The following is a 21,621-nucleotide window of genomic DNA, read 5'->3' as shown; positions in this document are numbered from 1 at the left end:
CAAAGAAAACAAAAGAACAGGACGCTGGAAATCAAGAAGAGGATTAAATTAAAGAAGAAAACCAGTGGGGGCGTGGTGGCTGAATTGCAATGCAAGGAAAGGGGATGATTGTAAGAGATGGAAAATGATGGCTGGTTAAGAGGAAGAGTAGGGGGAAAATCATGAAGCTTCATCGGCATGAGAGTGATGCAATGATGCGTCTCCTCATAAGAGGGGGAATGTTATTCTGTGCCCCTAAAAAGTTCATCAAAATCCTACCACGACGCCTTATTCATTAATTTTTTATTTTTTTTTCCGCTGGTCTCTTCCTCCCATATTACAAATCTACCCATTCCCCCCATTATAGTATCGATCATTGTCTTTGTTCGTATCGTATCGTATGATGGCGATAAATCGGAAGCTTGAAGAGAAATATAGAAGCTTACTCTACAAGAAGAAGAAGCCAGAAGCAGAAGCCGCCATGCAAAAGGAAAATGAAGAGCCAGTCTCATTCTCTGTCTCCATCTCCGTCTCCGTCTCGTTGACACCTAGAATCCTAAGTTCCCAACCGACGAATATTGCGTAAAGGGGGGGGGGGAGTTGGTTCGTGACCCGCGGGGTCTACGCTAGTAACCGAGGAAAGAGAGAGGAGGAAGACAGGGAGAAGAAGTAGCCCGTGGGACACGGTCCACATCCCAAAAGTGGAAATCTCTGTGTATTCTGTACTCGCGTAGAAAAGGAAGAAAAAGCATCGGGGTGCGTATTAAGCACTCTATTTGAGTACTGGTTTTTTTGTTATTTTATTTATTTATTTTCTCTCACTTTGGTTGGTATTTTATAAAGGAGAATCCAGTCACCCGTAGTAAAGATTATAAGAATATTCCCCAATGCTGTAATTGACTTGTCACGCAAGGCATCATCGATTTGGAGAAGCATGGGTGGGCCCGTAATAAACTCAATGCGGGCCGTCCATGTTAGATCAGAAAGGGCCCACACGAGGAAGACGAGAACAGAAAGAACATTTCGACCCGAAGCGGTCCCACCGGGGTATCCGAGAAAATGGGGCGGGAGGTGAGGACTGAGGAGGAGACGGAAGGGCAAAACGGCAAATAGATGGTCCCCTGTGGCAAATCACGTGCAGAGGTGCATCAAAGTTCGCAGAGAACAGAAAAGAAAAAGACGGAGAAACTGGATTTTATAGTTGAGGAGAGGTGGAGGCTTTCAAAGCCTTCGGTGGAGGATCCAATGTAGAATATCATTCATGCCCACCTTCCTCCATTAAAAAACTAACTTCTCTAAATCTCTCGCTTCATCCCTTCATCGTTTCTCATCTAAATCGACAGACCAGAAAGAAGAAAAAAAAAAAAAAAAAACACAGCGGTGGAATATATTTAAAGGTGCTGTGTTTTGATGATTCTCTTCGATAAGAAGAAGCAAAGAAGATAGGGGCACCCGTCTTTGAGCTTCTTTCTCTTTGTTAGCTGCTGCTGCTTCTCCCTCTTCGTCATCTTATATTATTCTCCGTCTGCTTGTTTGTTTGCTCCTCTCTCTCTCAGCCCGTCTTCTCCTTCTTGGAGCTCGCATCTCTCTTCATGTAGCACGAATTTGACAAGATTACGTTCGTGACTATGTCGAATTTTCAGGTTTTCGTCTCGGAAACCGGTGCGAAAGCGATTGATGAATTCGAGTTTCGGTTAAGACCCACGTTGGATTTCCGGGGCGATCGGTGTCATGTTTCGGGCGCTTCTGATGTGCAGAAGAAAATCTCGGAACGTCTAAGGTCAGAAGAGAGCGAGTGTCGTAATGAAACTTCTGGTGATCAGCTTCAAATCTCCAAAGTTGATGGAATTAAGTTCGATGGAGACGTTGGTGACGAGGGTGTAAAAAAGAGAAATGAAGGCCACAAGCAGCAAGGAAAACGAGACGGTAACTGTGAGGATGAAGCTTCTGGGGTGCCGGAAATTTCAAAAGCTGGTTTAATTCAGGTAGACGGAGGAGATAGAGAGAAGGAAGAGAAAGTAGAAGAAGAAAATGATGGGTTCCGGACACCAACGTCATTGGAGCGTAAAATTTCGGCAATTCAGCGATGTCCACCTGCACCAAGGAAGCCCAGATCTGCGCCTTCAATCAAAAGATCAAGAGCTCATTCAACATGTTGTCGAGTCCGAATCGATGTGTCAGATCATCTGGAATCGTTGTTTCAACCAGTTCTTTCAGATCGCAGCGGAAGTATCAAGAAGGCAAGAAAGAGTAAAATCGAATGATTTCCTCGATCCGATCCGCGCGTTTTCTTTCTTTCTTCTTCCAGTTCTCTGTGTATTGTTAAACGAAATCAAATTTTTATTTGATTCGCATCCAAACAAATGTTGTAGTCACCAACGCCACTGCTGTTTATATATCGTTCTTTAGTCTTCATTCTCGCATTTGTACTGCTTCATTTTTATGAAATCTTTCATGGATTTGTTGAGGTAAGAGGGTACAAGACCCAGATCTGATTTGTAAAGATAAAAGCGAAAGAAGAAACGAGTAGAAGCTACGGCACTGGCTTCCATCTTAAGAATGTTTTCCAGGCTAGTCTGAATCGCAACGAGGAAGCTCGTTAATGGTGGAAAGCAGTGGGAGTGAGTAGGCTGGTTTTGATTTTTCCTCATGTCAACCCCTTCCTTGGATTCCTTCACCAGAATGGTTTATAAAAAAAAAGTCGGGATCACCTGTGAAAAATTATGATTTTCGAAGTGAATGTTAACAAGCAGTATCAATATTTTATAAAATCCTTGGCTCTTCCTGCTGTAACTGAGATTTACAGAAAATGTTCTGGATCTCTTCCTTCAAGAGAGTGGCAAATATACCCCTTTCGTGTCTTGACTTTCTCCATTAGGTGACCTACCCTCCCTCACAAATTACTATTTTTACCAGTTTTATAAAACAAGTCTAGGCCCTCGATTTTTGAGAAATTTTTACTATTTTGCCACCTCATCTGATGGTTTGATAAGAGGAAAGCGTGTATTTGTGAGGCCCAAGGCAGCGGGAAGGAAGTTGTAGTAGTAGTTGCTGTCACGATCATGAAATCGTAGAAGCCTTAATTTGTGTGAGAGGGTCTCCGGTCTATGAAGGCCCACATAAAAGACTAACAACTTTTTATGTAAGCGTGTGATGAATAAAATAAATTAATGCCCTTCAACCTCATAACGTGACAAGTATGAGGAGGGGTGGGCCCATGGCTTGGATTTTCAAGACCGTACCATCAGTGGGGCCTACACCTAGTTTCGTATGTGACACATAGTTGTTGTACCTATTAAAGGAAAAACCAACCCCTGATTCGTATCTTCTATATCAATAATATATCCAAAAACAATATCAGCTAATATTCTCTCTTAAGTGCAACGAGTTGAGTTGACTCAGTGGGTTATTATCCATGAGAAGAGTGTACTAGATTGGGTATAGTTATGAATAACGGATACGCAAAGGCTTCTGATTTGTTAACCACTTTAGAGTACATGTGGAGCCCATCACACGTTGACTTTTGGATTTTGGTAAAAAAAATGAGTGGCTCCACTCCACGCCTGTGATTGTTGGTTTCTGGCTCGGGGGACAAACCTGATTATCACATGACCACTCACTCCTTGAACGCAAGTCAAGATAAAATGTAATTATCTGCAATTATGGAACCTTATGGAAAGCTCATAGGATCAAGATATGACTAAATGGTTCCCTACACTCACTCCATAACCATGTGCCCTTTTATGAAAAAAATTGAACATTTATGTTGAAAATAACAACTTAACTATTAGAGAACAAATAATAGAAAAAATATAAATTAAATTAATTTTAAAATAATTAGATAACTTTTAAGCAAATAGTAGGAAGATTAAATAAAGTATTAAAACATAAAATATTGCCCTTTAGTATTTACTCATAAGTCTTAGATATATTTGTCATCATTTCCTTTTTACAATAATCCAAATCTTTTTTGGCTTATTTTTTGCATGGTTTTCATCAAATTTGTCATTGGTATGTGTGTCGTCAAGTTGAATGTAAAATTAAATTATTAAATCAACATTTAATAGTAAAAATAAATAAATAAAAATTATAAAAGGTAAAGTAATGAGTAACTAACAAATTAAGATAATATTTAAATCATAAAATTAATATTTTAATGAATATATGTATAAATAAAAAGTAATAAACAATAAAGTAAATTTTAAAAAGTAATTAGAACTAAACAAAATATCAAAAAAAAATTTAAGCATGTAATTTCTAATGAATAATATTGAAGAATAATGAAGCCAGCATGACTTGCATGTGAGTCATGCTAAGTCGTCTTTGTTGGCCCAGGTGAGTTCTCAAGAGGGAGTGAATTGAGAATTTCAAGTTAAAAACTAAGTGGTGCGTGTAATAAAAAATTATGCAATAAGGCAGTTTCAAAGTGAAATAAGCATACACACATCATAGGAGATAAAAGAATTTTTGTTATCGATGGTCCCCAATTGGTATTCACTGCCCAAGAACCTTTGCTTGGAAAATTCCACTATTTTTAAAAGCTCTAATAGCTGAAAATTCCACTATTCCAACACTCTTTAATCCAAGTGTAGCTTAATACATTTTTTTTACAAACTCTTTTCCCAAGAGATTGGCTAGATTCTAGCTCTAGTTAGGCCTTTCTTTCCTGATTAAATAGGTTCTAAATGAACCTTCATCAAATGAAAATAAAGAAAGGAAAAAATTACGCCCTACACTTGGTGAGTATCATCTCTTTGATAGATCCAAGCATCCACTTCTTTTCAGCACAATGTGTAGTATATGAGAGCTTGAGTAACGTGAAATGCAAAGATAGGTAGATGAAAGAGCAAGGACAATGCAAGTGTGTAATTCTCTTTGACTCAAAAACACTTTTAGAGAAGAATTACAAGTCTTTGAGAATGAAGGCTTAATCATTTTCCAATAACTTCTTATTAACTTCTCTATATGCAGTTTGGTGGGGTATTTATAACTTTTCCAAGCCAAACTAACCTTTTTTTGCCCATTTAAAAAATCAAAAATTTGATTTATCAATCACTATAAAGTGATCGATCGATCAATCGATCATAACGACTCTTTTTCTATCAGAATGTCACTTACTGATCAATAGACTGATTGATCAACAAGTTACAATTGGTCTAGAAAAGTTAAGTTGATCGATCATTACAAGGGATGATCAACCAATCGAAATTCCCTCTAGTTGTGCAATGCAAGTATGAATGATCAATGAACTTCCTATAATAGATCATGCTTTATATTATTGATTGGCAAGATTTTGTTTGATCGATCAATCAAGTGAGATGATCGATCCTTCCATGTAAATTTTTGCTTGCCTACGCAGTATTGATCAATCAATCCAAATGGGATGATCGATTATGAATTATAGCATGAAAAGACGTCGATTAGTTGATCATGCTTTATAGTCTTGGCCTGCACACTTCTGGATAATCGATCAATGGCAAAAGCTGATCGAAGATTCTAGTTCCAATTTAACTTAAATGACTATTAAAGCATGAAAATGATTGAATCTTAGTGCATTAGCATGTTTTGGAAGATGTGTATGATGTTCCTAAACATGTGTACATCTAATGTATGTCCTAAAGCTCCATATATACCATTATACTTTAAAAGAAAGGAGTAAGGAAAGCTCTCTTACATTTTATACTGAGTTTTGTGATATACATGAATGACACCTAAACTCTAATCTTCACAATGTCTTTTGTTGGCTCAGGTGGCTTTTCAAGGGAAGGGTTGACATATTCAAAAAAAACACAACTTGTGCGTGTAATTAAAAATTCAACATAAATAACAACATCCAGACACTATAGGGACAAATTGATTTTTCTTATCAATGTTCCCCTAGTGATAGTCATCGCACAAGAACCCGTGCTTGGAAATTTTCACTATTATGCTCTAATAATAGGAAAATTTAAAATAAAAAAGATTATGGCTCTCTTTGGCTACTTGTAGCTCAATACATAATTTTTACACAAGCCAATCTCCCCAAGAGATTGTTGCTAGATTCTAGCTCTTGCTAGGCCTTTCTATCTAGACAACAATGATCGATCAATCCAAGTAGGATGATCGATCATGTGTTATACATGTAATGACAATGTCTTGGATGAAAGATCAATCGACTAAGGTTGATGATCATGCTTTATATTTCTTGTTTGCACATTTATGGATGATCGATCGTTACTAAGTTAAAAATGTAGACTTTATAAAGCATGGGAATTTCTATCTAAGTGCTTTAACATGTTTCTAAGTGATGTGTATGATGATCCTAAACATATTTATATGTAATTTATAACCCAAAGCTCCGATTTCATTAGTACTTAAGGTATAGGAGTTTGGAATACTTTCTTAAAAAAATTGACTGAGTTTAGATGTTTGTCTATAATGCTTGAAGTCAAGTCTTATCGTTGTCTTCTTCCTTGTGGGTGTTTCTTCAAGAAATGTTATTTAACTATGTTTGAGGTATTTAATTTGGCTTTGACGCTTTGGACCTTGAAATGCTCTTAAAGGTGAAATATTTGAAATATTCCATTTGCAAGTTATTTGTTCAATTAAGTTTTGTTATCAACAAAAGTAATGGGGGAGTCAAGCTATGGTCAACAATCCCCCCCATTTTGATGATGACAAAACCTAACTTGGAAAAAAAAAGAATTTACACTTCCCTAAGGGGTGGATTTGAGAAAATGATGTAGTTTTATTATAATATCCCCCTTAATCTATGAATAGTTTGTTTAGGGTTTAGGGTTTAGGTCTCCCCTCATCCGATAGGTCGACACTGCTCTGGTGTAGGATGGTGGTGATCTGTCTGGCGAGAGGAAGGTCATCGACTCGAGTATTGGTGGCTATGTTCAGCATGTGGCATGTCAAAATATATCTATAGTAAAACAAAATTCTCTTGATAATGGCACAAAGCTAGAAGATATCGACAATAGTGAGGCGAGAGAATGTGCCTTTCCTCATATTGATGAAATGTGTCACAATCTCCATGAAGATCTGATGCTCCATGATTAAGTGTTTGATCTTCACTTCCTAGGAGCTTCCACACGTTTGCCCAAATGACACTTGGAAGGAGTCTTGGATGTTTTGAGGGCAGTCCCTGTGGAGGTTCATAGGCCAACTCTCCTTTGTAAATCTTGTTAATTCCAAAAATGACGTCCCAAGCCATGCACTGAGCTCACTAATCATAATTGATATATTGGTGTTTTTGACATAGCACATGAGTCTTAGATTGCAAAAGGAGAGCTCTTGTACCTCAAGGTTTGTGTAGATGATATTTACCAAAAGTGAGAAAATTTCTTCTTCACTCTCCAATATCCCCTTGTAAGATCTAAATATGCTATTAAAATCAACAATCTCTTATTGGCAAAAGGAGAGATTGATCTTACTTGGCTCAACTATGCTAATTGAGGCAAAGTGTTGGAGATACTTATCTCTTTGAGTCGGTGTTCAGAAATGTTCCCTCCAATTGGGAATTTCCTCGCAAGCATCATTCTCCTTCCTCAATGTCTTCTTCTTTGCAATGACCCTTGTCCTAACCATTTTGCTTTGTTCAGTTTTGAGAGAAAGAAGTGAAAAATGAAAGTTTTAGCCTCGAATTTGATGGAAAATGACTTAAAAATGAAGATGGAATGGAGATTTAGGGTTACTAGAGCTCTAGTAAATCATTGGAATGGGTTTTGAAATGAAATGGGATGAAGAGATAGGTTAAAATTTTGAATTTGACTCTTCATCTTCTCCATTCACACCGTAAATAATCCATCATCATATGTTAATTGATCGATCAATTGCTTAAGTTGATCGGTCAACCAATAAGCATCAATCGATCAATGACCTTAGCAGAGTGACTGAAATGTAATATTTTGATTTCTACTTCACACTTTTGGCACTAGAATTATGGGATGTCTTCTTTAAGTTCAAAATTTTCAGACTAAGTGAATCAAGGTGGGTAGCTCATGCCCAGTTCTCCTCAAAACTTAGGGAAAAGGCCAAATCCTAATGGCTTTGTAAAAATATAAGCTAATTGATTTTTGGTGGGGACTAACTAAATTTTAATAACCTTGGTTTGGACCAGGTCTTTCATGAAATGATGGCTAATTTCTATGCATTTTGATCGAGAGTGGAGAGCCGAGTTCTTACTTAGCTTTATGGTGCTTCTATTGTCGCTTCGATAGTGGATAGTGCAACCGAATGTTGTTTCTAGTAAAACCAAGAGACAAACATATTTCCAAGTAATTGGCAACTACCACTTGTATTCTTTATGTCAATTTTGAAACCAGAAAAATCTGCATCTGGGTAACCGACTAGATCAATGGCTGAAAAGTTTGAGTACCAAAGACCTAATTTGGGTGCCCCCAGTAGATAACGGAAAATTCTTTTTACTTCAACTAAGTGAGATTCTCTAGGATCGGATTGATATCTAGCACATAGGCTTACCAAGAACATTATATTCGATCTACTGGGTAAAAGGTAAAGTAGGTATCCTATCATGCTTCTATAGAGTTTTTGATCTATGGCCATACTGGTATTGTCCGAGTCAAGTTTAAAAAAAGAACTCATGAGTGTGATAATTGACTAAAGATTTTCGATGTTGAGTAACTTAAGCATCACTGTATGCAACAAGTTGAAGAGATGAGCCGGTAGGAAAGAATAACCCACAAGTAGGAGAACCTCGAAGATAGCGGATGATGCGTCGGAATGCAGCAAGATGAAGATGTCAAGGAGAAGACCTAAATTGACTGACCTAATGAACGACATAGGAGATATCCGGGCGAGTCATGGTCAAGTAGATGAGACTTCCAACCAAACGCTGATAGAGAATAAGATCATCAAGAAGGTCCCCTTCATCTTTCCTATATTTCCCATTCACCACCATAGGAGTAGCAACAAAAGAAGTGTCCGCCAAACCAGCCAAGGTAATAATATCTTGAATATACTTGTGCTGATTTAAGAAAATACTTTTGGCCCGATGATATACTTCAAGTCCTAAGAAGTACATGAGCTGGCCCATATCTTTCGTATGGAAGGTGGCATGCAGCAGCTGTTGGAGCTTAATAATCAAGCCAAAGTTAGTGCTAGTAAGGATAATATCATCTACATAGACCAAAAGGACTATGCCCGATGCCAACTTGTGAAAGAAGAGAGAAGAATCATACCGACTTTGTGTAAATTCGTGGATAGGAAGTGTACCGTGAAACTTCTCAAACCAAGCCCGAGGAGCTTGTTTAAGCCCATACAGAGGACGACATACCTTGCAGACATCCTGAGGAGAAGACGTAGTCATACCTGAGGGAAGCTTCATGTAAATATGTCTTCTTGTAGATTACCATGCAGAAATACATTCTTCACATCCACCTGATTTAGATGCTAGGACTGTAAAGCAGCAATAACTAAAATAGTGCAAACCATGGTCATCTTGGCAACTGGAGCAAATGTATCCTCATAATCAATCTCATATTCCTACGTGTTTCCCAAAGCTACGAGGTGAGCTTTATACCGATCCAAATAACCACCTGATCGAAGCTTTACAAAGAAAACCATTTACTCCCAAGAGGCTTAATAGTAGAGGGGCAAGTAACAACATCCCAAGTGTGATTCTCCTCAAGTGCTTGAAGTTTTGTTTGCATTGCCTTTTGCCGACACTCATGTGTCATTGCCTGTTTGTAGCAAGAGGGAATAAAAATAGATGATAAAGTAGCCACAAGAGAGACAGTGGAGGAGAAACCATACCTATTAGGGGGGCGAGAAGGACAAGTAGACCGGGGAAGAGTGGTGGAAGCAGGAGGAGGATCAGGAGCAGGCACCAGGTCAGAATCATGAGGGGGCACAGATTAAGTGGAACTGTGCTCATAAAATCTATTCAAAATGGATAAAGATGCAGATGGTAGTGCAACATGAGATGGAAAAAATTATTGATTTTCAAAGAAAATCACATTCCAAGAAACACGTATACGATGAACATGGGGATCATAGCAAACATAACCTTTTTGAGATAGAGCATAACTAAGAAAAGCACACTTAATGGATTGGGTTATAAGTTTGTGTCATTCATGAGCAGGTAGATGCACAAAACAAACACAACTGATTGTTCGAAGATCCGCATATGAAGGAGAATGACCAAATAACTTAAAAAATGGAGAAACATGATGCAACGTAGGAGAAGGCAAGCAATTGATTAAATGAACAGAAGAAGATGACCCTTCACACAAAAAATGAGGAGGAAGAGCATCAAGTAAAAGAGTTCGTACCACATCAAGAAGATGATGATTTGTCCTCTCAGTAACACCATTTTGTTGTTGTGTCAAAGGACACGAACGCTGAGAGATGATACCTTTGGTTAGAAGAAAATCTTGAAAGTCATTAGACATGTATTCGCCACCAGAATCAGAGCATAATACCTTGCTATTGGCAAAGAATTGAGTCTCAAGAAGCGCAAGAAAGCATTTAAATACGACAAAAACTTCAGACTTAGCCCATAGGAAGTAGACCCAAGTAAAACGACTAAAGTCAACAATAAAATTAACAAAGTACTTATAATTCACATGAGAAACAATAGGAGCAATTCCCCAAACATCACTATGAATAATATCAAAACAGTGTGAGGCATGAGATACATGATGAGGAAAAGGCAAAACTTTACTTTTGCCAAGTTTGTATGATGAACAATCAACTGAAAGATCAAGAGAAGAACATGTTGTGCTTGTTAATAAACAAAGGAAAGTAAAGGAGCACAAGGAATACTGGTAGAGAGAAAAACTTGAAGGGGAAAGAGTCATCCAACTTTAGGCCCCTTCACGATCATCTTCCCTAACGCTTGATCCTGCACAACACAATCAGATTGAGATACATAACATTACAATTATTATCAAGCAACTGACCATTAGAAATAAGATTTGTGGAGAGATCAGTGGACACAAAAAACATCAGCTAAGGTAAGAGAAAGATCACCAACAACACTGATAGGCAGAGAGCTGCCATTAGCAGTGTTAATTTTTTAGATTTCTATCATACTTTCTGACATTGGAAAGAGAAATAGCAGTATTGGTCCTATGTTTAGAAGCTCCAGAGTCAACATACCATGGCTGAGGAGAGAAATTATTCTTACCTGAGAGCCCAAAAGTAGAAAGGGCAGAAATGATCATTTGTTGTACCATTTCAGGAGTGAGTGTACTCGGATTTGTTGGGATTGTAGGAACAGTAGTCGGAGTAACCGGCACGGCAGGAGGCAATGTAGTAGAATTAGAAGCACTTGTGGAGGTATGATAAGCAGTACTCTTCTTCCTTGTCAGGTGAATAGGACAAGTGGGGAGGAGATGACCCATTTGTTTGCAATACTTACAGAACTTCTTAGAGCAATCCTGAGAAAAATGACTAAATTCTTTACAGTTAAAGCATTGGAAAGACTTCATGTCCCTACCCTGATTTCTCCCTTGTGTTGCATAGGCCACAGTAACAGGGGCATCAGTATTAGCCCGATGTTTCATGTCGGCCTAAGTGGCAATACGTTGTTCCTCCCGTAGAAGCTCACTCAAACAAATATCCAGAGACAGTACAGGATGACGATTCATCATATTGGAACATGCAATTTCAAACTCGGAACAAAGGTTCATTAAGAATTGATCTCTCTTGCTTGTCTCATGCATGGCTTGAACAACAGAGAGAGCAGGAACTGGAACATTCTCATAAACAATCTTGGCATAGTCAGCCCAAAGGTTTTGAAACCCAATATAGTATTCTTCAATGGAGAGGTTTCCCTGTGTGAATTTAACCATCTCATACTCCAATTGAAACCGCCGAGCCGTGTTGTTTTTGTTGTACATCTTGTGGAGGTAATTCCACATAATAGCTGAATTTCTATAGGGTCGTAAATTAAGAACAAAGTGTGGTTCAACAGAGCCAAGTATCTAGCTCATTACCCAAGCATCCATGGTTGTCCACTTTGACAAAGTTGCGGCCTTTCGAGGTGTCGGATCACTTCCATTTATATGACCTCATAACTCTTTTCCCATAACAAATAAATGGAATTGAAATGCCCATGTAGTGTAGTTCTTACCCGTGAAACGGATAGGTAAAAAATCTAACTTGTCAGATGACATGATGAAATACAGCAAGCCACGCAGAGACACAACAATCCGAGGGCAAACCTTGCTAAAATGCAAGCCTTGAGTCACCAAAAAATGTTGAAACCCACTTTCTGAAAATTGCTGAAAATTGCTGAAATTGGCTTAAATCCCCGTGAGTCACCAAACTTTCTTAAAGGAAACTGAAACCCCCTTTGCCAAAAATTGTTTTTTGAGAACAAATGCTGAAACCCCGTCGCTAAAAACGCCAACTTTGAGTCCAAACTCAGCGTCACCTAGCAGCTCAAGTACACCAAGAAAAATAATAACAGCACCATGAAAAAAATAAAATAATAGCTTTGATACCCGTCAATATTTTCTACCCCAAGAGTGGTTGTTGGAACAACCAAACTAAGTTGCTGAAGAGAGCAAGAACGACCAAGGATTTCCACCAAGAGGATTTGCCATGAGTAGCCATAATAAAGAGCTCCAAGATCTGAATCTACCTTGAGAAACCTAGTTGTTGGAGGAAGCAGCAACGACCAAGAAAATCTACCCAATCGGCTCCTGGAACAGCCACAACCGAGAGCTCCAAGCTCTAAGACTGACAACCACACCAACACACAAGAGAAACTGAAAAATAGGGAGCCCTCTTCCCTTCCTTTATCTTCTTTTTAAACAAAGGGTTAGGTTGAGTACAAGACAACCCATTGTCTTAATTACAATCCAACCCAACCCATTAATCCTTGCTTATTAATGGGTTAGGTTGGATTACAAGACCACCCATATAAATATCTAAACAACAAACATATGGTATAACAGTCATAGTTTCATGAGTTGCCCTTATAGTTGCATTCTTGTCTTGAGGGTCATCGATAACTTGTTCTGTGGGATGATCAGCCATGAACTTATAATTATTTGGCTCAATAGTGGCTCTTCTTGGTTATTCGTGTCAATTGGGTTATGTGAAGTTGGGTCCAAGGCCATCTCAAAAGGACTAACCAACTTAAGAAGCCTCTCTTCTAACTAATAAACTTAAGATCTTTGTATTCACTAATCCATGTGGGACTATTCCTTAACACTCCCCTCATGAGTAGATCCTCTTTTGTGCCTCTACATGTGGATAATTTGGGTGAAGATCCACATATGAGTACCTGATCTAGTACCATGTAAAGTTGGGTCCAAGGCCTATCCCAAAATGACTAGCCAACTTAGGATGCCTCTTCTCCAACTAGTAAACTCAACATCTTTGTACTCATTAATCCTTGTAGGACTACTCCTTTAACAAGTTCTCTTCCAGATTTTGGTCTTGAGGTTGAGATCTGGACAAGTTCTCTTCCTTTAACCCCTCTTCGCCATCGGAAATTGGAGTTGGATTTGGTGAATCAGATTCTTTAAACTCAACATGAACCGACTCCTCTACTCTCATAGATGTCTTGTTATAAACTCTATAGGTTTTGCTTTGAATAGAATAACCCAAGAAAATTCCTAAATCAGCTCTAGAGTAAAGTGTTCCTAATTTTTCCTTTGGTTCTTTCAATATGAATACGTTGCACCAAAGGTTCTGAAATAAATAATATTGGGAAGGGTGCCTGTATACAACCCATACAGAGTTTAGTTGAGAAGTGGCCTTATGCTTACTTGATTAATGATTACAACTTCAGCCCAAAACCTATGTGGGATGTTGTATGTATGAAGCATAGCTCTAGCCATTTCGATTAAGGTTCGGTTTCTTCTCTCAACAACACCATTTTGTTAATGAATTCAAGGAGATGAGAATGTATGGTCCATACCACGCTTTGTGTAATATTCCTCGAAATGTGAATTTTCAAATTCTCCTCCATGGTCACTCCTAATTTTGATAATGATATGGCCTTTCTCTTTTTGAACTTTTTCACATAATTTAACAAAGGGAAAAACATCATCCTTATGCGCTAGGAAATCTACCCATGTTAACCATGAATAGTCGTCTACCACCACTAGGGTGAAGCGCTTCCCATTTAGGTTTAAGATTAGGGAAGGTCCAACTAAGTTCATGTGGATTAGTTGAAGAGGATGAGAGGTTGAAACTACATTCTTATCCTTGAAAGAAGTTGTGTTGCTTTCCAAGTTGGCATGCATCATAATGTCTCTCTCAAACAAATTTTTTATCCGGTACTCCTCTCACTAGGTTCTTATTCACTAATTTGTTCAATGAATCTATTCCTATATGTCCTAATCTCTTATGTCATAGCCAAGATTCATCATTTTTTTCACCCTAACAGATGGCACTAGTTGAGGGCAAATTAACTTCGTTCACTACACAAAGATTCCTATTTCTATGTCCCTCTAGAACTAGTTTATTGTTTTTGTTCTTTACTAATCATTTGTCCTTTTCAAATGAAACTTTCTTTCCTTTATCACAAAATTGACTAATACTAATTAAATCACGCATCAACCCTTCAATGTAATATACATCGGATATGAAAGAGGTAGAGGTATTGATTGTACCAATTTCTTTTTGTACCTTTGTTATTGTCTCGAAAAGTTACATGACCATCATCTTTGGGATTGAGTTCAACGAACTTCTTCTTGTCACTGGTCATGTGCCTCGAGCAACTGCTATCTAAAATCCAAACATTTTTCGGTGCCTTGGGTCGGAGACATACCTACACCATAAGAGATTTAAACCTTAGAGATCCATTTAAGATTGGTTCCCTTTGGGATGACATTTGATGTGCTAGGTGATTTGGACTTACAAATTTATTTTCCCAAATTCTTTTGGGTTACAATAACCTTTTTAGTTGATTTGGGTACCCAAGTTTGTTTGATACTATTTTCATTCTTAACTTTTCAAATGTGGACATAGTGACCCAATTCGTCTCAATAATGGGAGAGAACTTATTTTCTTTGTGTTGTTCTTCCCAACTTTCCTTTTGGGTGTGGATTTGAGAGATAGAAGTTTGACTTGTTGTTCTAAATCCAATCTCTTCTACTCAAAAACTAATCTATCACATGATAACTTATCTATCAATCCACTTTGTCTTGAGGCATTAGCTATGTGGCTTTCATTTTCCTCCTTCAAGACAATTAGCTCTTCCTTGAGTTTTAAAATCTCGTGTACTTGAGCATTGCATTTTTCTTTATACTTATTTAGATTGTGAATCAATTTTTTCAAAAGTAATTCAAGTTCATGCTCATAGTATGAGTAACTTACCTCTTCGGAAGTTGTAGGCTCATTATCATTGTCTTCAAAAGCCATGAGTCCTACGTCATTGTCTTCTTCTTCTTCTTCTTCTTCTTTAGATCTTTGCTTGGGGATGGGGTTCTTTCTTTTAATTTAGGACATTTGTTCCTTCAATGTCATGGTTTATCACACTCAAAGCAAACATCAATTTTCTTTTGAAATTTGACATTTTGAGTTCTAAATTGGCCTTTTATGAAGTTTTTCTTCTACCTAAAGACTCTTTGAAGATGTCTAGTGATGAAACTTCTTCTAAGCTCTCTTCACTAGGACTACTTTCAACACATGTTTTTTGCCTTAAAAGCAATGTTTTTCTTCTTAGGTTGTTCATCCTCTATATTTTTAGGTTCGTTGATTTTCAATACTCCATGGATGTAACTCATGGAGAAAAAAAAAGAGACACCCATTGGGAGAAAATAGGAGGAAGAAAAATGGTTATGGACTTGTGTCCTAACCATCCCCCTGAAGCATAATTTCTAGATTGATAAAACTACAATATTAAAATTTTACTCCAGGAACTTAAACTAATTATATTAATGTCATTTTTATGAGACGACTCTGTATTTACCATCATGTCATCATTATGTGGACCTATGGGCCTTCTCCTTGATATGTGGGTCTTGAGTCCATCTTCCACCTCTCTTGGATGTGTGGGCCGTCCTTGGTCTTATGGGCTTGAGCCTATCTTCTAATACACTTGGATGTATAAGTCTTCTTTGATCATATGGGTTTGGCTCATCTTCCAACACTCCCCCTCAAGTTGGGGGTAAGAGAACATCATGAACGCCCATCTTGCTGTAATGGTGTATAGGATCTTCTCAAATAAAATAGCAGTTCACAATATCTTCCAACACTCCCCCTCAAGTTGGTGGTCTCTTTGTTCTTTTCCAAGAGACCCAACTAGCATAATATAAAATTGAGTAAAATCACTCCTAGCCGTAAGATATCGCTCCATACTCCAATCAAATGGTCATAGTAAAAAATGTTTTCCAATAAATTTCAAAAGCGAAAAAGTAGCCCTTCTATGGGGCACACAGTCTACCCACTTTCTCAGGGTAGCTCAAAAAACACCCCTTGGGTGAATAATAGATTTAACTCACGTTGGATGGATGTTGGGCACACTCTTATACTCTATAGGTAGTAGATCTATAGGCATTATTCAAAAGTGTAATAATAAACTTCTCCATCACGATGTACGAACACTGAGCATTGACTCTCAATAGTAGGAGTAAAACTGCCAAATAAGGGTGTAAAAGGTAGTCACTGGAAGATAATATTTTGGGGCCACCATGTACTATCTTCTTCATTAGAATAACTAACACTGACAATAGTCAATAACTAAAAAAGTGTCTTTAATAATAATATCTCAATTAGAGAAGTATAATAGTAGCAACTGAAATAGATTTGACCCAAATAAAACGATCAAATAATAAAAATCCTTTTAAAAGAATACATAAAATAATTCATTGCAAGTCCATCAAAAGTTTGTGTACCAAATAATATGTTGACCAAGGAATAAGCTCACAATACTTCACAATAATATTCCAATCAGAGACAAAGACCAAGTTGGGCCGAGTCATAATAGTAGCAACTGAAATAGATTTGACCCAAATAAAACGATCAAATAATAAAAATCCTTTTAAAAGAACACATAAAATAATTCATTGCAAGTCCATCAAAAGTTTGTGTACCAAATAATATGTTGACCAAGGAATAAGCTCACAATACTTCACAATAATATTCCAATCAGAGACAAAGACCAAGTTGGGCCGAGTCATAATAGTAGCAACTGAAATAGATTTGACCCAAATAAAACGATCAAATAATAAAAATCCTTTTAAAAGAACCCATAAAATAATTCATTGCAAGTCCATCAAAAGTTTATGTACCAAATAATATATTGACCAAGGAATAAGCTCACAATACTTCACAATAATATTCCAATCAGAGACAAAGACCAAGTTGGGCCGAGTCATGAATCAGAGAAGGAGGCAGTAAAGAACTCGAAACCCATACGCATTATATCAAAGGCAATAAGAAAGTGTCTATTCGGAGGCCCAAGAACGAAGTTGTAGTTGTTGTGGTCACTATCATGATATCGTAGAATCCGTAATTTGTGAGGGTCTCCGGTCTATCAAAGAAAAAAAGGACCACAAAAAGAATAACTTTTTATGTAAGCATGTGATGAATAAATAAAACAATACCCTTCAACCCTAACGTGACAAATTTGACTTGGACCCATGGCTTAGATTTTCAAGGCCGAACCATCGGTGGGGTCTACACCTACTTTTCTTGATCTCTCGCATGAATAGACGGTTCGATGAGAGGAAAGCGTGTATTTGTGAGGCCCAAGGCAGCGGGAAGGAAGTTGTAGTAGTAGTTGCTGTCACGATCATGAAATCGTAGAAGCCTTAATTTGTGTGAGAGGGTCTCCGGTCTATGAAGGCCCACATAAAAGACTAACAACTTTTTATGTAAGCGTGTGATGAATAAAATAAATTAATGCCCTTCAACCTCATAACGTGACAAGTATGAGGAGGGGTGGGCCCATGGCTTGGATTTTCAAGACCGTACCATCAGTGGGGCCTACACCTAGTTTCGTATGTGACACATAGTTGTTGTACCTATTAAAGGAAAAACCAACCCCTGATTCGTATCTTCTATATCAATAATATATCCAAAAACAATATCAGCTAATATTCTCTCTTAAGTGCAACGAGTTGAGTTGACTCAGTGGGTTATTATGAACAACGGATATGCAGAGGGTTCTGATTTGATAACCACTTTAGAGTACTTGTGGAGCCCCATCATAGGCTGACTTTTGGATTTTGGGGAAAAAAATGAGTGGCTCCACTCCACGCCTGTGATTGTTGGTTTCTGGCTCGGGGAACAAACCTGATTATCACATGAACACTCACACACTCCTTAAACGCAAGTCAAGATAAAATGATACCCGCAATTATGGAACCTTATGGAAAGCTCATAGGATCAAAATTTGACTAAATGGTTCCCTACACTCACTCATATACATTTTAAATAAAAATCACCATATATACAAATTAATATTTATACACAAAAATAATTTAATTACATAATTTAATATATAAATTACTTATTATAATAATATATTCAAAAACAGTAGTTGTGTTTTCATAACAAATTTCTTTGAGATTTATAAGTACTAAATGTTTAATATTGTTACCTATATAAAATTACTTAAATCGATTGTTGTGTATCCAAAAAAAAAATATTTGTTGCTCCATCTTTCTAGATCACAAAATAATTCTATACATTCTTAAACAAAAATGTACAAATTAAAACACTAAATTAAATAGTTAAATAAAGCTTAAGTAATCAAAAATATTATTAATTAAAAAAATTATTAGCTAAATAATTAAAATATTAGATGAATAAAACCAACATGACTTGCATGTGAGTCATGCTAGGTCGTCTTTGTTGGCCTAAGTGGCTTCTCAAGAGGGGGGTGAATTGAAAATTTCAAGTTTAAATTCAATTATTGATTCATGAGTTGCTCTTCTAGTTGTAATTTTTCTTTGAGGGTCACCAATGATTTATTCTGTGGGATGAACAACCATGAACCTATAGTTATTTGGCTGCATAGGTGGTTCTTCCTGATTATTCGGGTCAATTGGATTCTCTTCAAGATTATGGTCTTGAGGTTGAGATCTTGGGGATGAATCAAAGGGGTTTTCCTCTTCGTCATCGAAAATTGGATTTGGAGTTGGAGTTGGATTTGGCAAATCAGATTCATCAAACTCAACATGTACTGACACCAGACTCTCATAGATGTTTTGTTGTAAACTCTTTATATTTTGTCATGAATAGAACAACCCAAGAAAATTTCTATATCAGCCCTAGAGTCAAACTTCCCTAATTTTTCATTTGATTCTTTCAATATGAACATTTTGCATCCAAAGGTTCTAAAGTAAGAAATATTTGGAAGAGTGCTTGTATACAACTCATAAGGAGTTTGGTTAAGAAGTGACCTTATGCTGACTCGGTTAATGATATAGCATGTGTTATTTATAACTTTGGCCTAAAACCTATGTGGCATGTTGTATGCATGAAGCATGGCTCTAGCCATTTCAATTAAGGTTCAGCTTTTTCTCTCAACAACACCATTCTGTTGAGGAGTTCAAAGAGCTGAAAATGTATGGTCTACACCATGCTTTGTGCAATATTCCTTGAAGTGTCAATTTTAAAATTCTTCTCCATGATCACTCCTAATGTTTACAATGCTATAGCCTTGCTCCTTTTGAACTTTTTTGCATAGTTTTGTGTAGGCTATAAAAGCATTATCCTTATGAGCTAGTCTCTTATGCCATAACCAAGATTCATCGAGTTTTGCACCAAAGCATTTGACACTAGTTAAGGGCAAATTAACTATGTTCACTACATAAAGATTCATATTTCTATGTCCCTCTAACTAGTTCATCATTTTCGTTCTTTACTTAGCATTTGTCATTTTCAAATAAAACTTTATTTCCTTTATCACAAAACTGACTAATGCTAAGTAAATCATGCATCAACCCTTCTACGTCATACACAATGGATATGAAAGAGGTTGAGGTACCGATGTTACCAAATCCTTTTATGGTACCTTTGTTATTGTTTCCAAATGTTACATGACCTCCATATTTGGGAATGAGTTCAAGAAACTTCTTCTTATCACCGATCATGTGCCTCGAACAACCACTATCCAAAATCCAAACATTTTTTAGTGCCTTGGCTCAGAGACAAACCAACATCACCAAAGATTTAACCCTTAGAGATCCATTTTAAGTTGAATCCTTTTGGGATAACATTTGAAGTACTAGATGATTTGGGCTTCTAGATTTGTTTGCCCATGCTCTTTTGTGTTACCACAACAATTTCAATTGTTTTGACCCAAATTTGTTTGATGACATTTGCATTCTTAACTTTGCAAATGTAGGCATGGTGATCCACTTCATTGCAATAGTGGCATCAAATGTGAGGAGTGGGAGAGAACTTCTTGATCTACTTATTTTTGTTCTTCCCAACTTTTCTCATGGGTGTGGATTTGAGATATAGAATTTTGAATTATTGTTTTAAGTCTAAACTCTTCTTTTCAAATGCAAGTGTATCACATGATAGTTTATCTATCAATACATTTTGTCTTGAAGCATTTGCTATATGGCTTTCATTAGCCTCCTTCAAGACACCAAGCTCTTCCTTAAGCTTTGCAATCTCGTATAATTGAGCATTGTACTTTTCTTTATACTTATTTAGACTATGAGTTGCATTTTCTAATAACAACTCAAGTTTGATCTCATAGTCTAAGACACTTACCTCGTCAGTAGTGGTAGACTCATCATCTTTGATCGCCATGAGTCCAACATCGTTTTTTCCTTCATACGAGTGGCTAGACTCTTCTTCCATTACAACCCAAGCTGACATCAATTCCGTCTTGTTCTTGTTCTTGGGATCTTTGTTTGTGGATGAGGTTCTCCTCCAAGATTTTGGCATTTGTTCCTTCTATGTCCTAGTTTGCCACACTCAAAAAAAAAACATCAGATTTCTTGAATCATTTGTCATTTTGAGTTTCATGTTGGCATTTTCTAAAAAAACATCTTTTTCCTATAGATTCTTTGAAGGTGTCTAATGATGAAACTTATCTCATCGGAGCTTTCTTCACTAGAGATACTTTCAATGCTCATTTTGGCCTAAAGAGCAATGGTTTTTCTTTTGGGTTGCTTTTCCTCAACTTCTTGAAGTTCCATCTCATATATGAGAAGAATTCTTAGTACTTCTTCCAAGCTCATTGTTCTAAAGTTCGCATTCTCATAACTATGGATCTTCCTCAAGTCCCATGACTTTGGAAGTGCCTTGAGAAACTTACCATTTTTCCTATATAAGGAGATATCTTCTGCTAGGATATTCAACTCATTGATTATATGAATGAACCTAGAGTTCATCCTAGCTATTGATTTGCCCGTCTTCATTTTAAAGTCGTCATATTGATCTATCAATAGGCTAATCCTAGAGTCATTTATTCTATTGGTTCCTTCATGTGCTTAATTTTTATATTTTTCTCATTTTGGGGCACTAACACTAGAAACTGTTTTTCAGTGCACATGAGCTCGTCTACACAAACACCAAATTTGAAGTTGAAGTTGATGTAGATGATTCAAATGAATTTGAAGTTGAAGTTCATGTTGACATAGAGCCCTCTTGTGTGCCCTTCAATGTGATAAATAGCTCAAAACTATGCGAAGTCCGAGGATCCCAAAATCAAGTTCAATTTGCTAAACAACTGGAGTTTTAAAATATCGTCTCAATGAAACCAAC

General features: G+C 37.1%; 1 protein-coding gene across 1 annotated transcript; it reads left to right on the top strand.

The window, feature by feature from the left end:
• The first annotated feature begins 1,384 nt into the window (after window positions 1-1,384).
• LOC137942731 (uncharacterized) lies at window positions 1,385-2,389 on the top strand. The gene has a single exon (XM_068788469.1). The coding sequence runs from the start codon at window positions 1,608-1,610 to the stop codon at window positions 2,241-2,243; it is 636 nt and encodes a 211-aa protein (XP_068644570.1). The 5' UTR covers window positions 1,385-1,607; the 3' UTR covers window positions 2,244-2,389.
• The last annotated feature ends 19,232 nt before the right edge of the window (window positions 2,390-21,621 follow it).

This window comes from Aristolochia californica, unplaced genomic scaffold (assembly GCF_029961685.1).
Source record: "Aristolochia californica isolate CCGP_79_NKW_82.1479 unplaced genomic scaffold, dmAriCali1.0.hap1 SCAF_10, whole genome shotgun sequence".
Taxonomy (NCBI): Eukaryota; Viridiplantae; Streptophyta; class Magnoliopsida; order Piperales; family Aristolochiaceae; genus Aristolochia; species Aristolochia californica.
This window is presented reverse-complemented; position numbering and strand designations above follow the sequence as displayed.

Coding starts and splice junctions, on each gene's coding strand:
- LOC137942731 (XM_068788469.1), top strand. CDS start 1,608: ATGTCGAATTTTCAGGTTTTCGTCTCGGAAACCGGTGCGAAAGCGATT.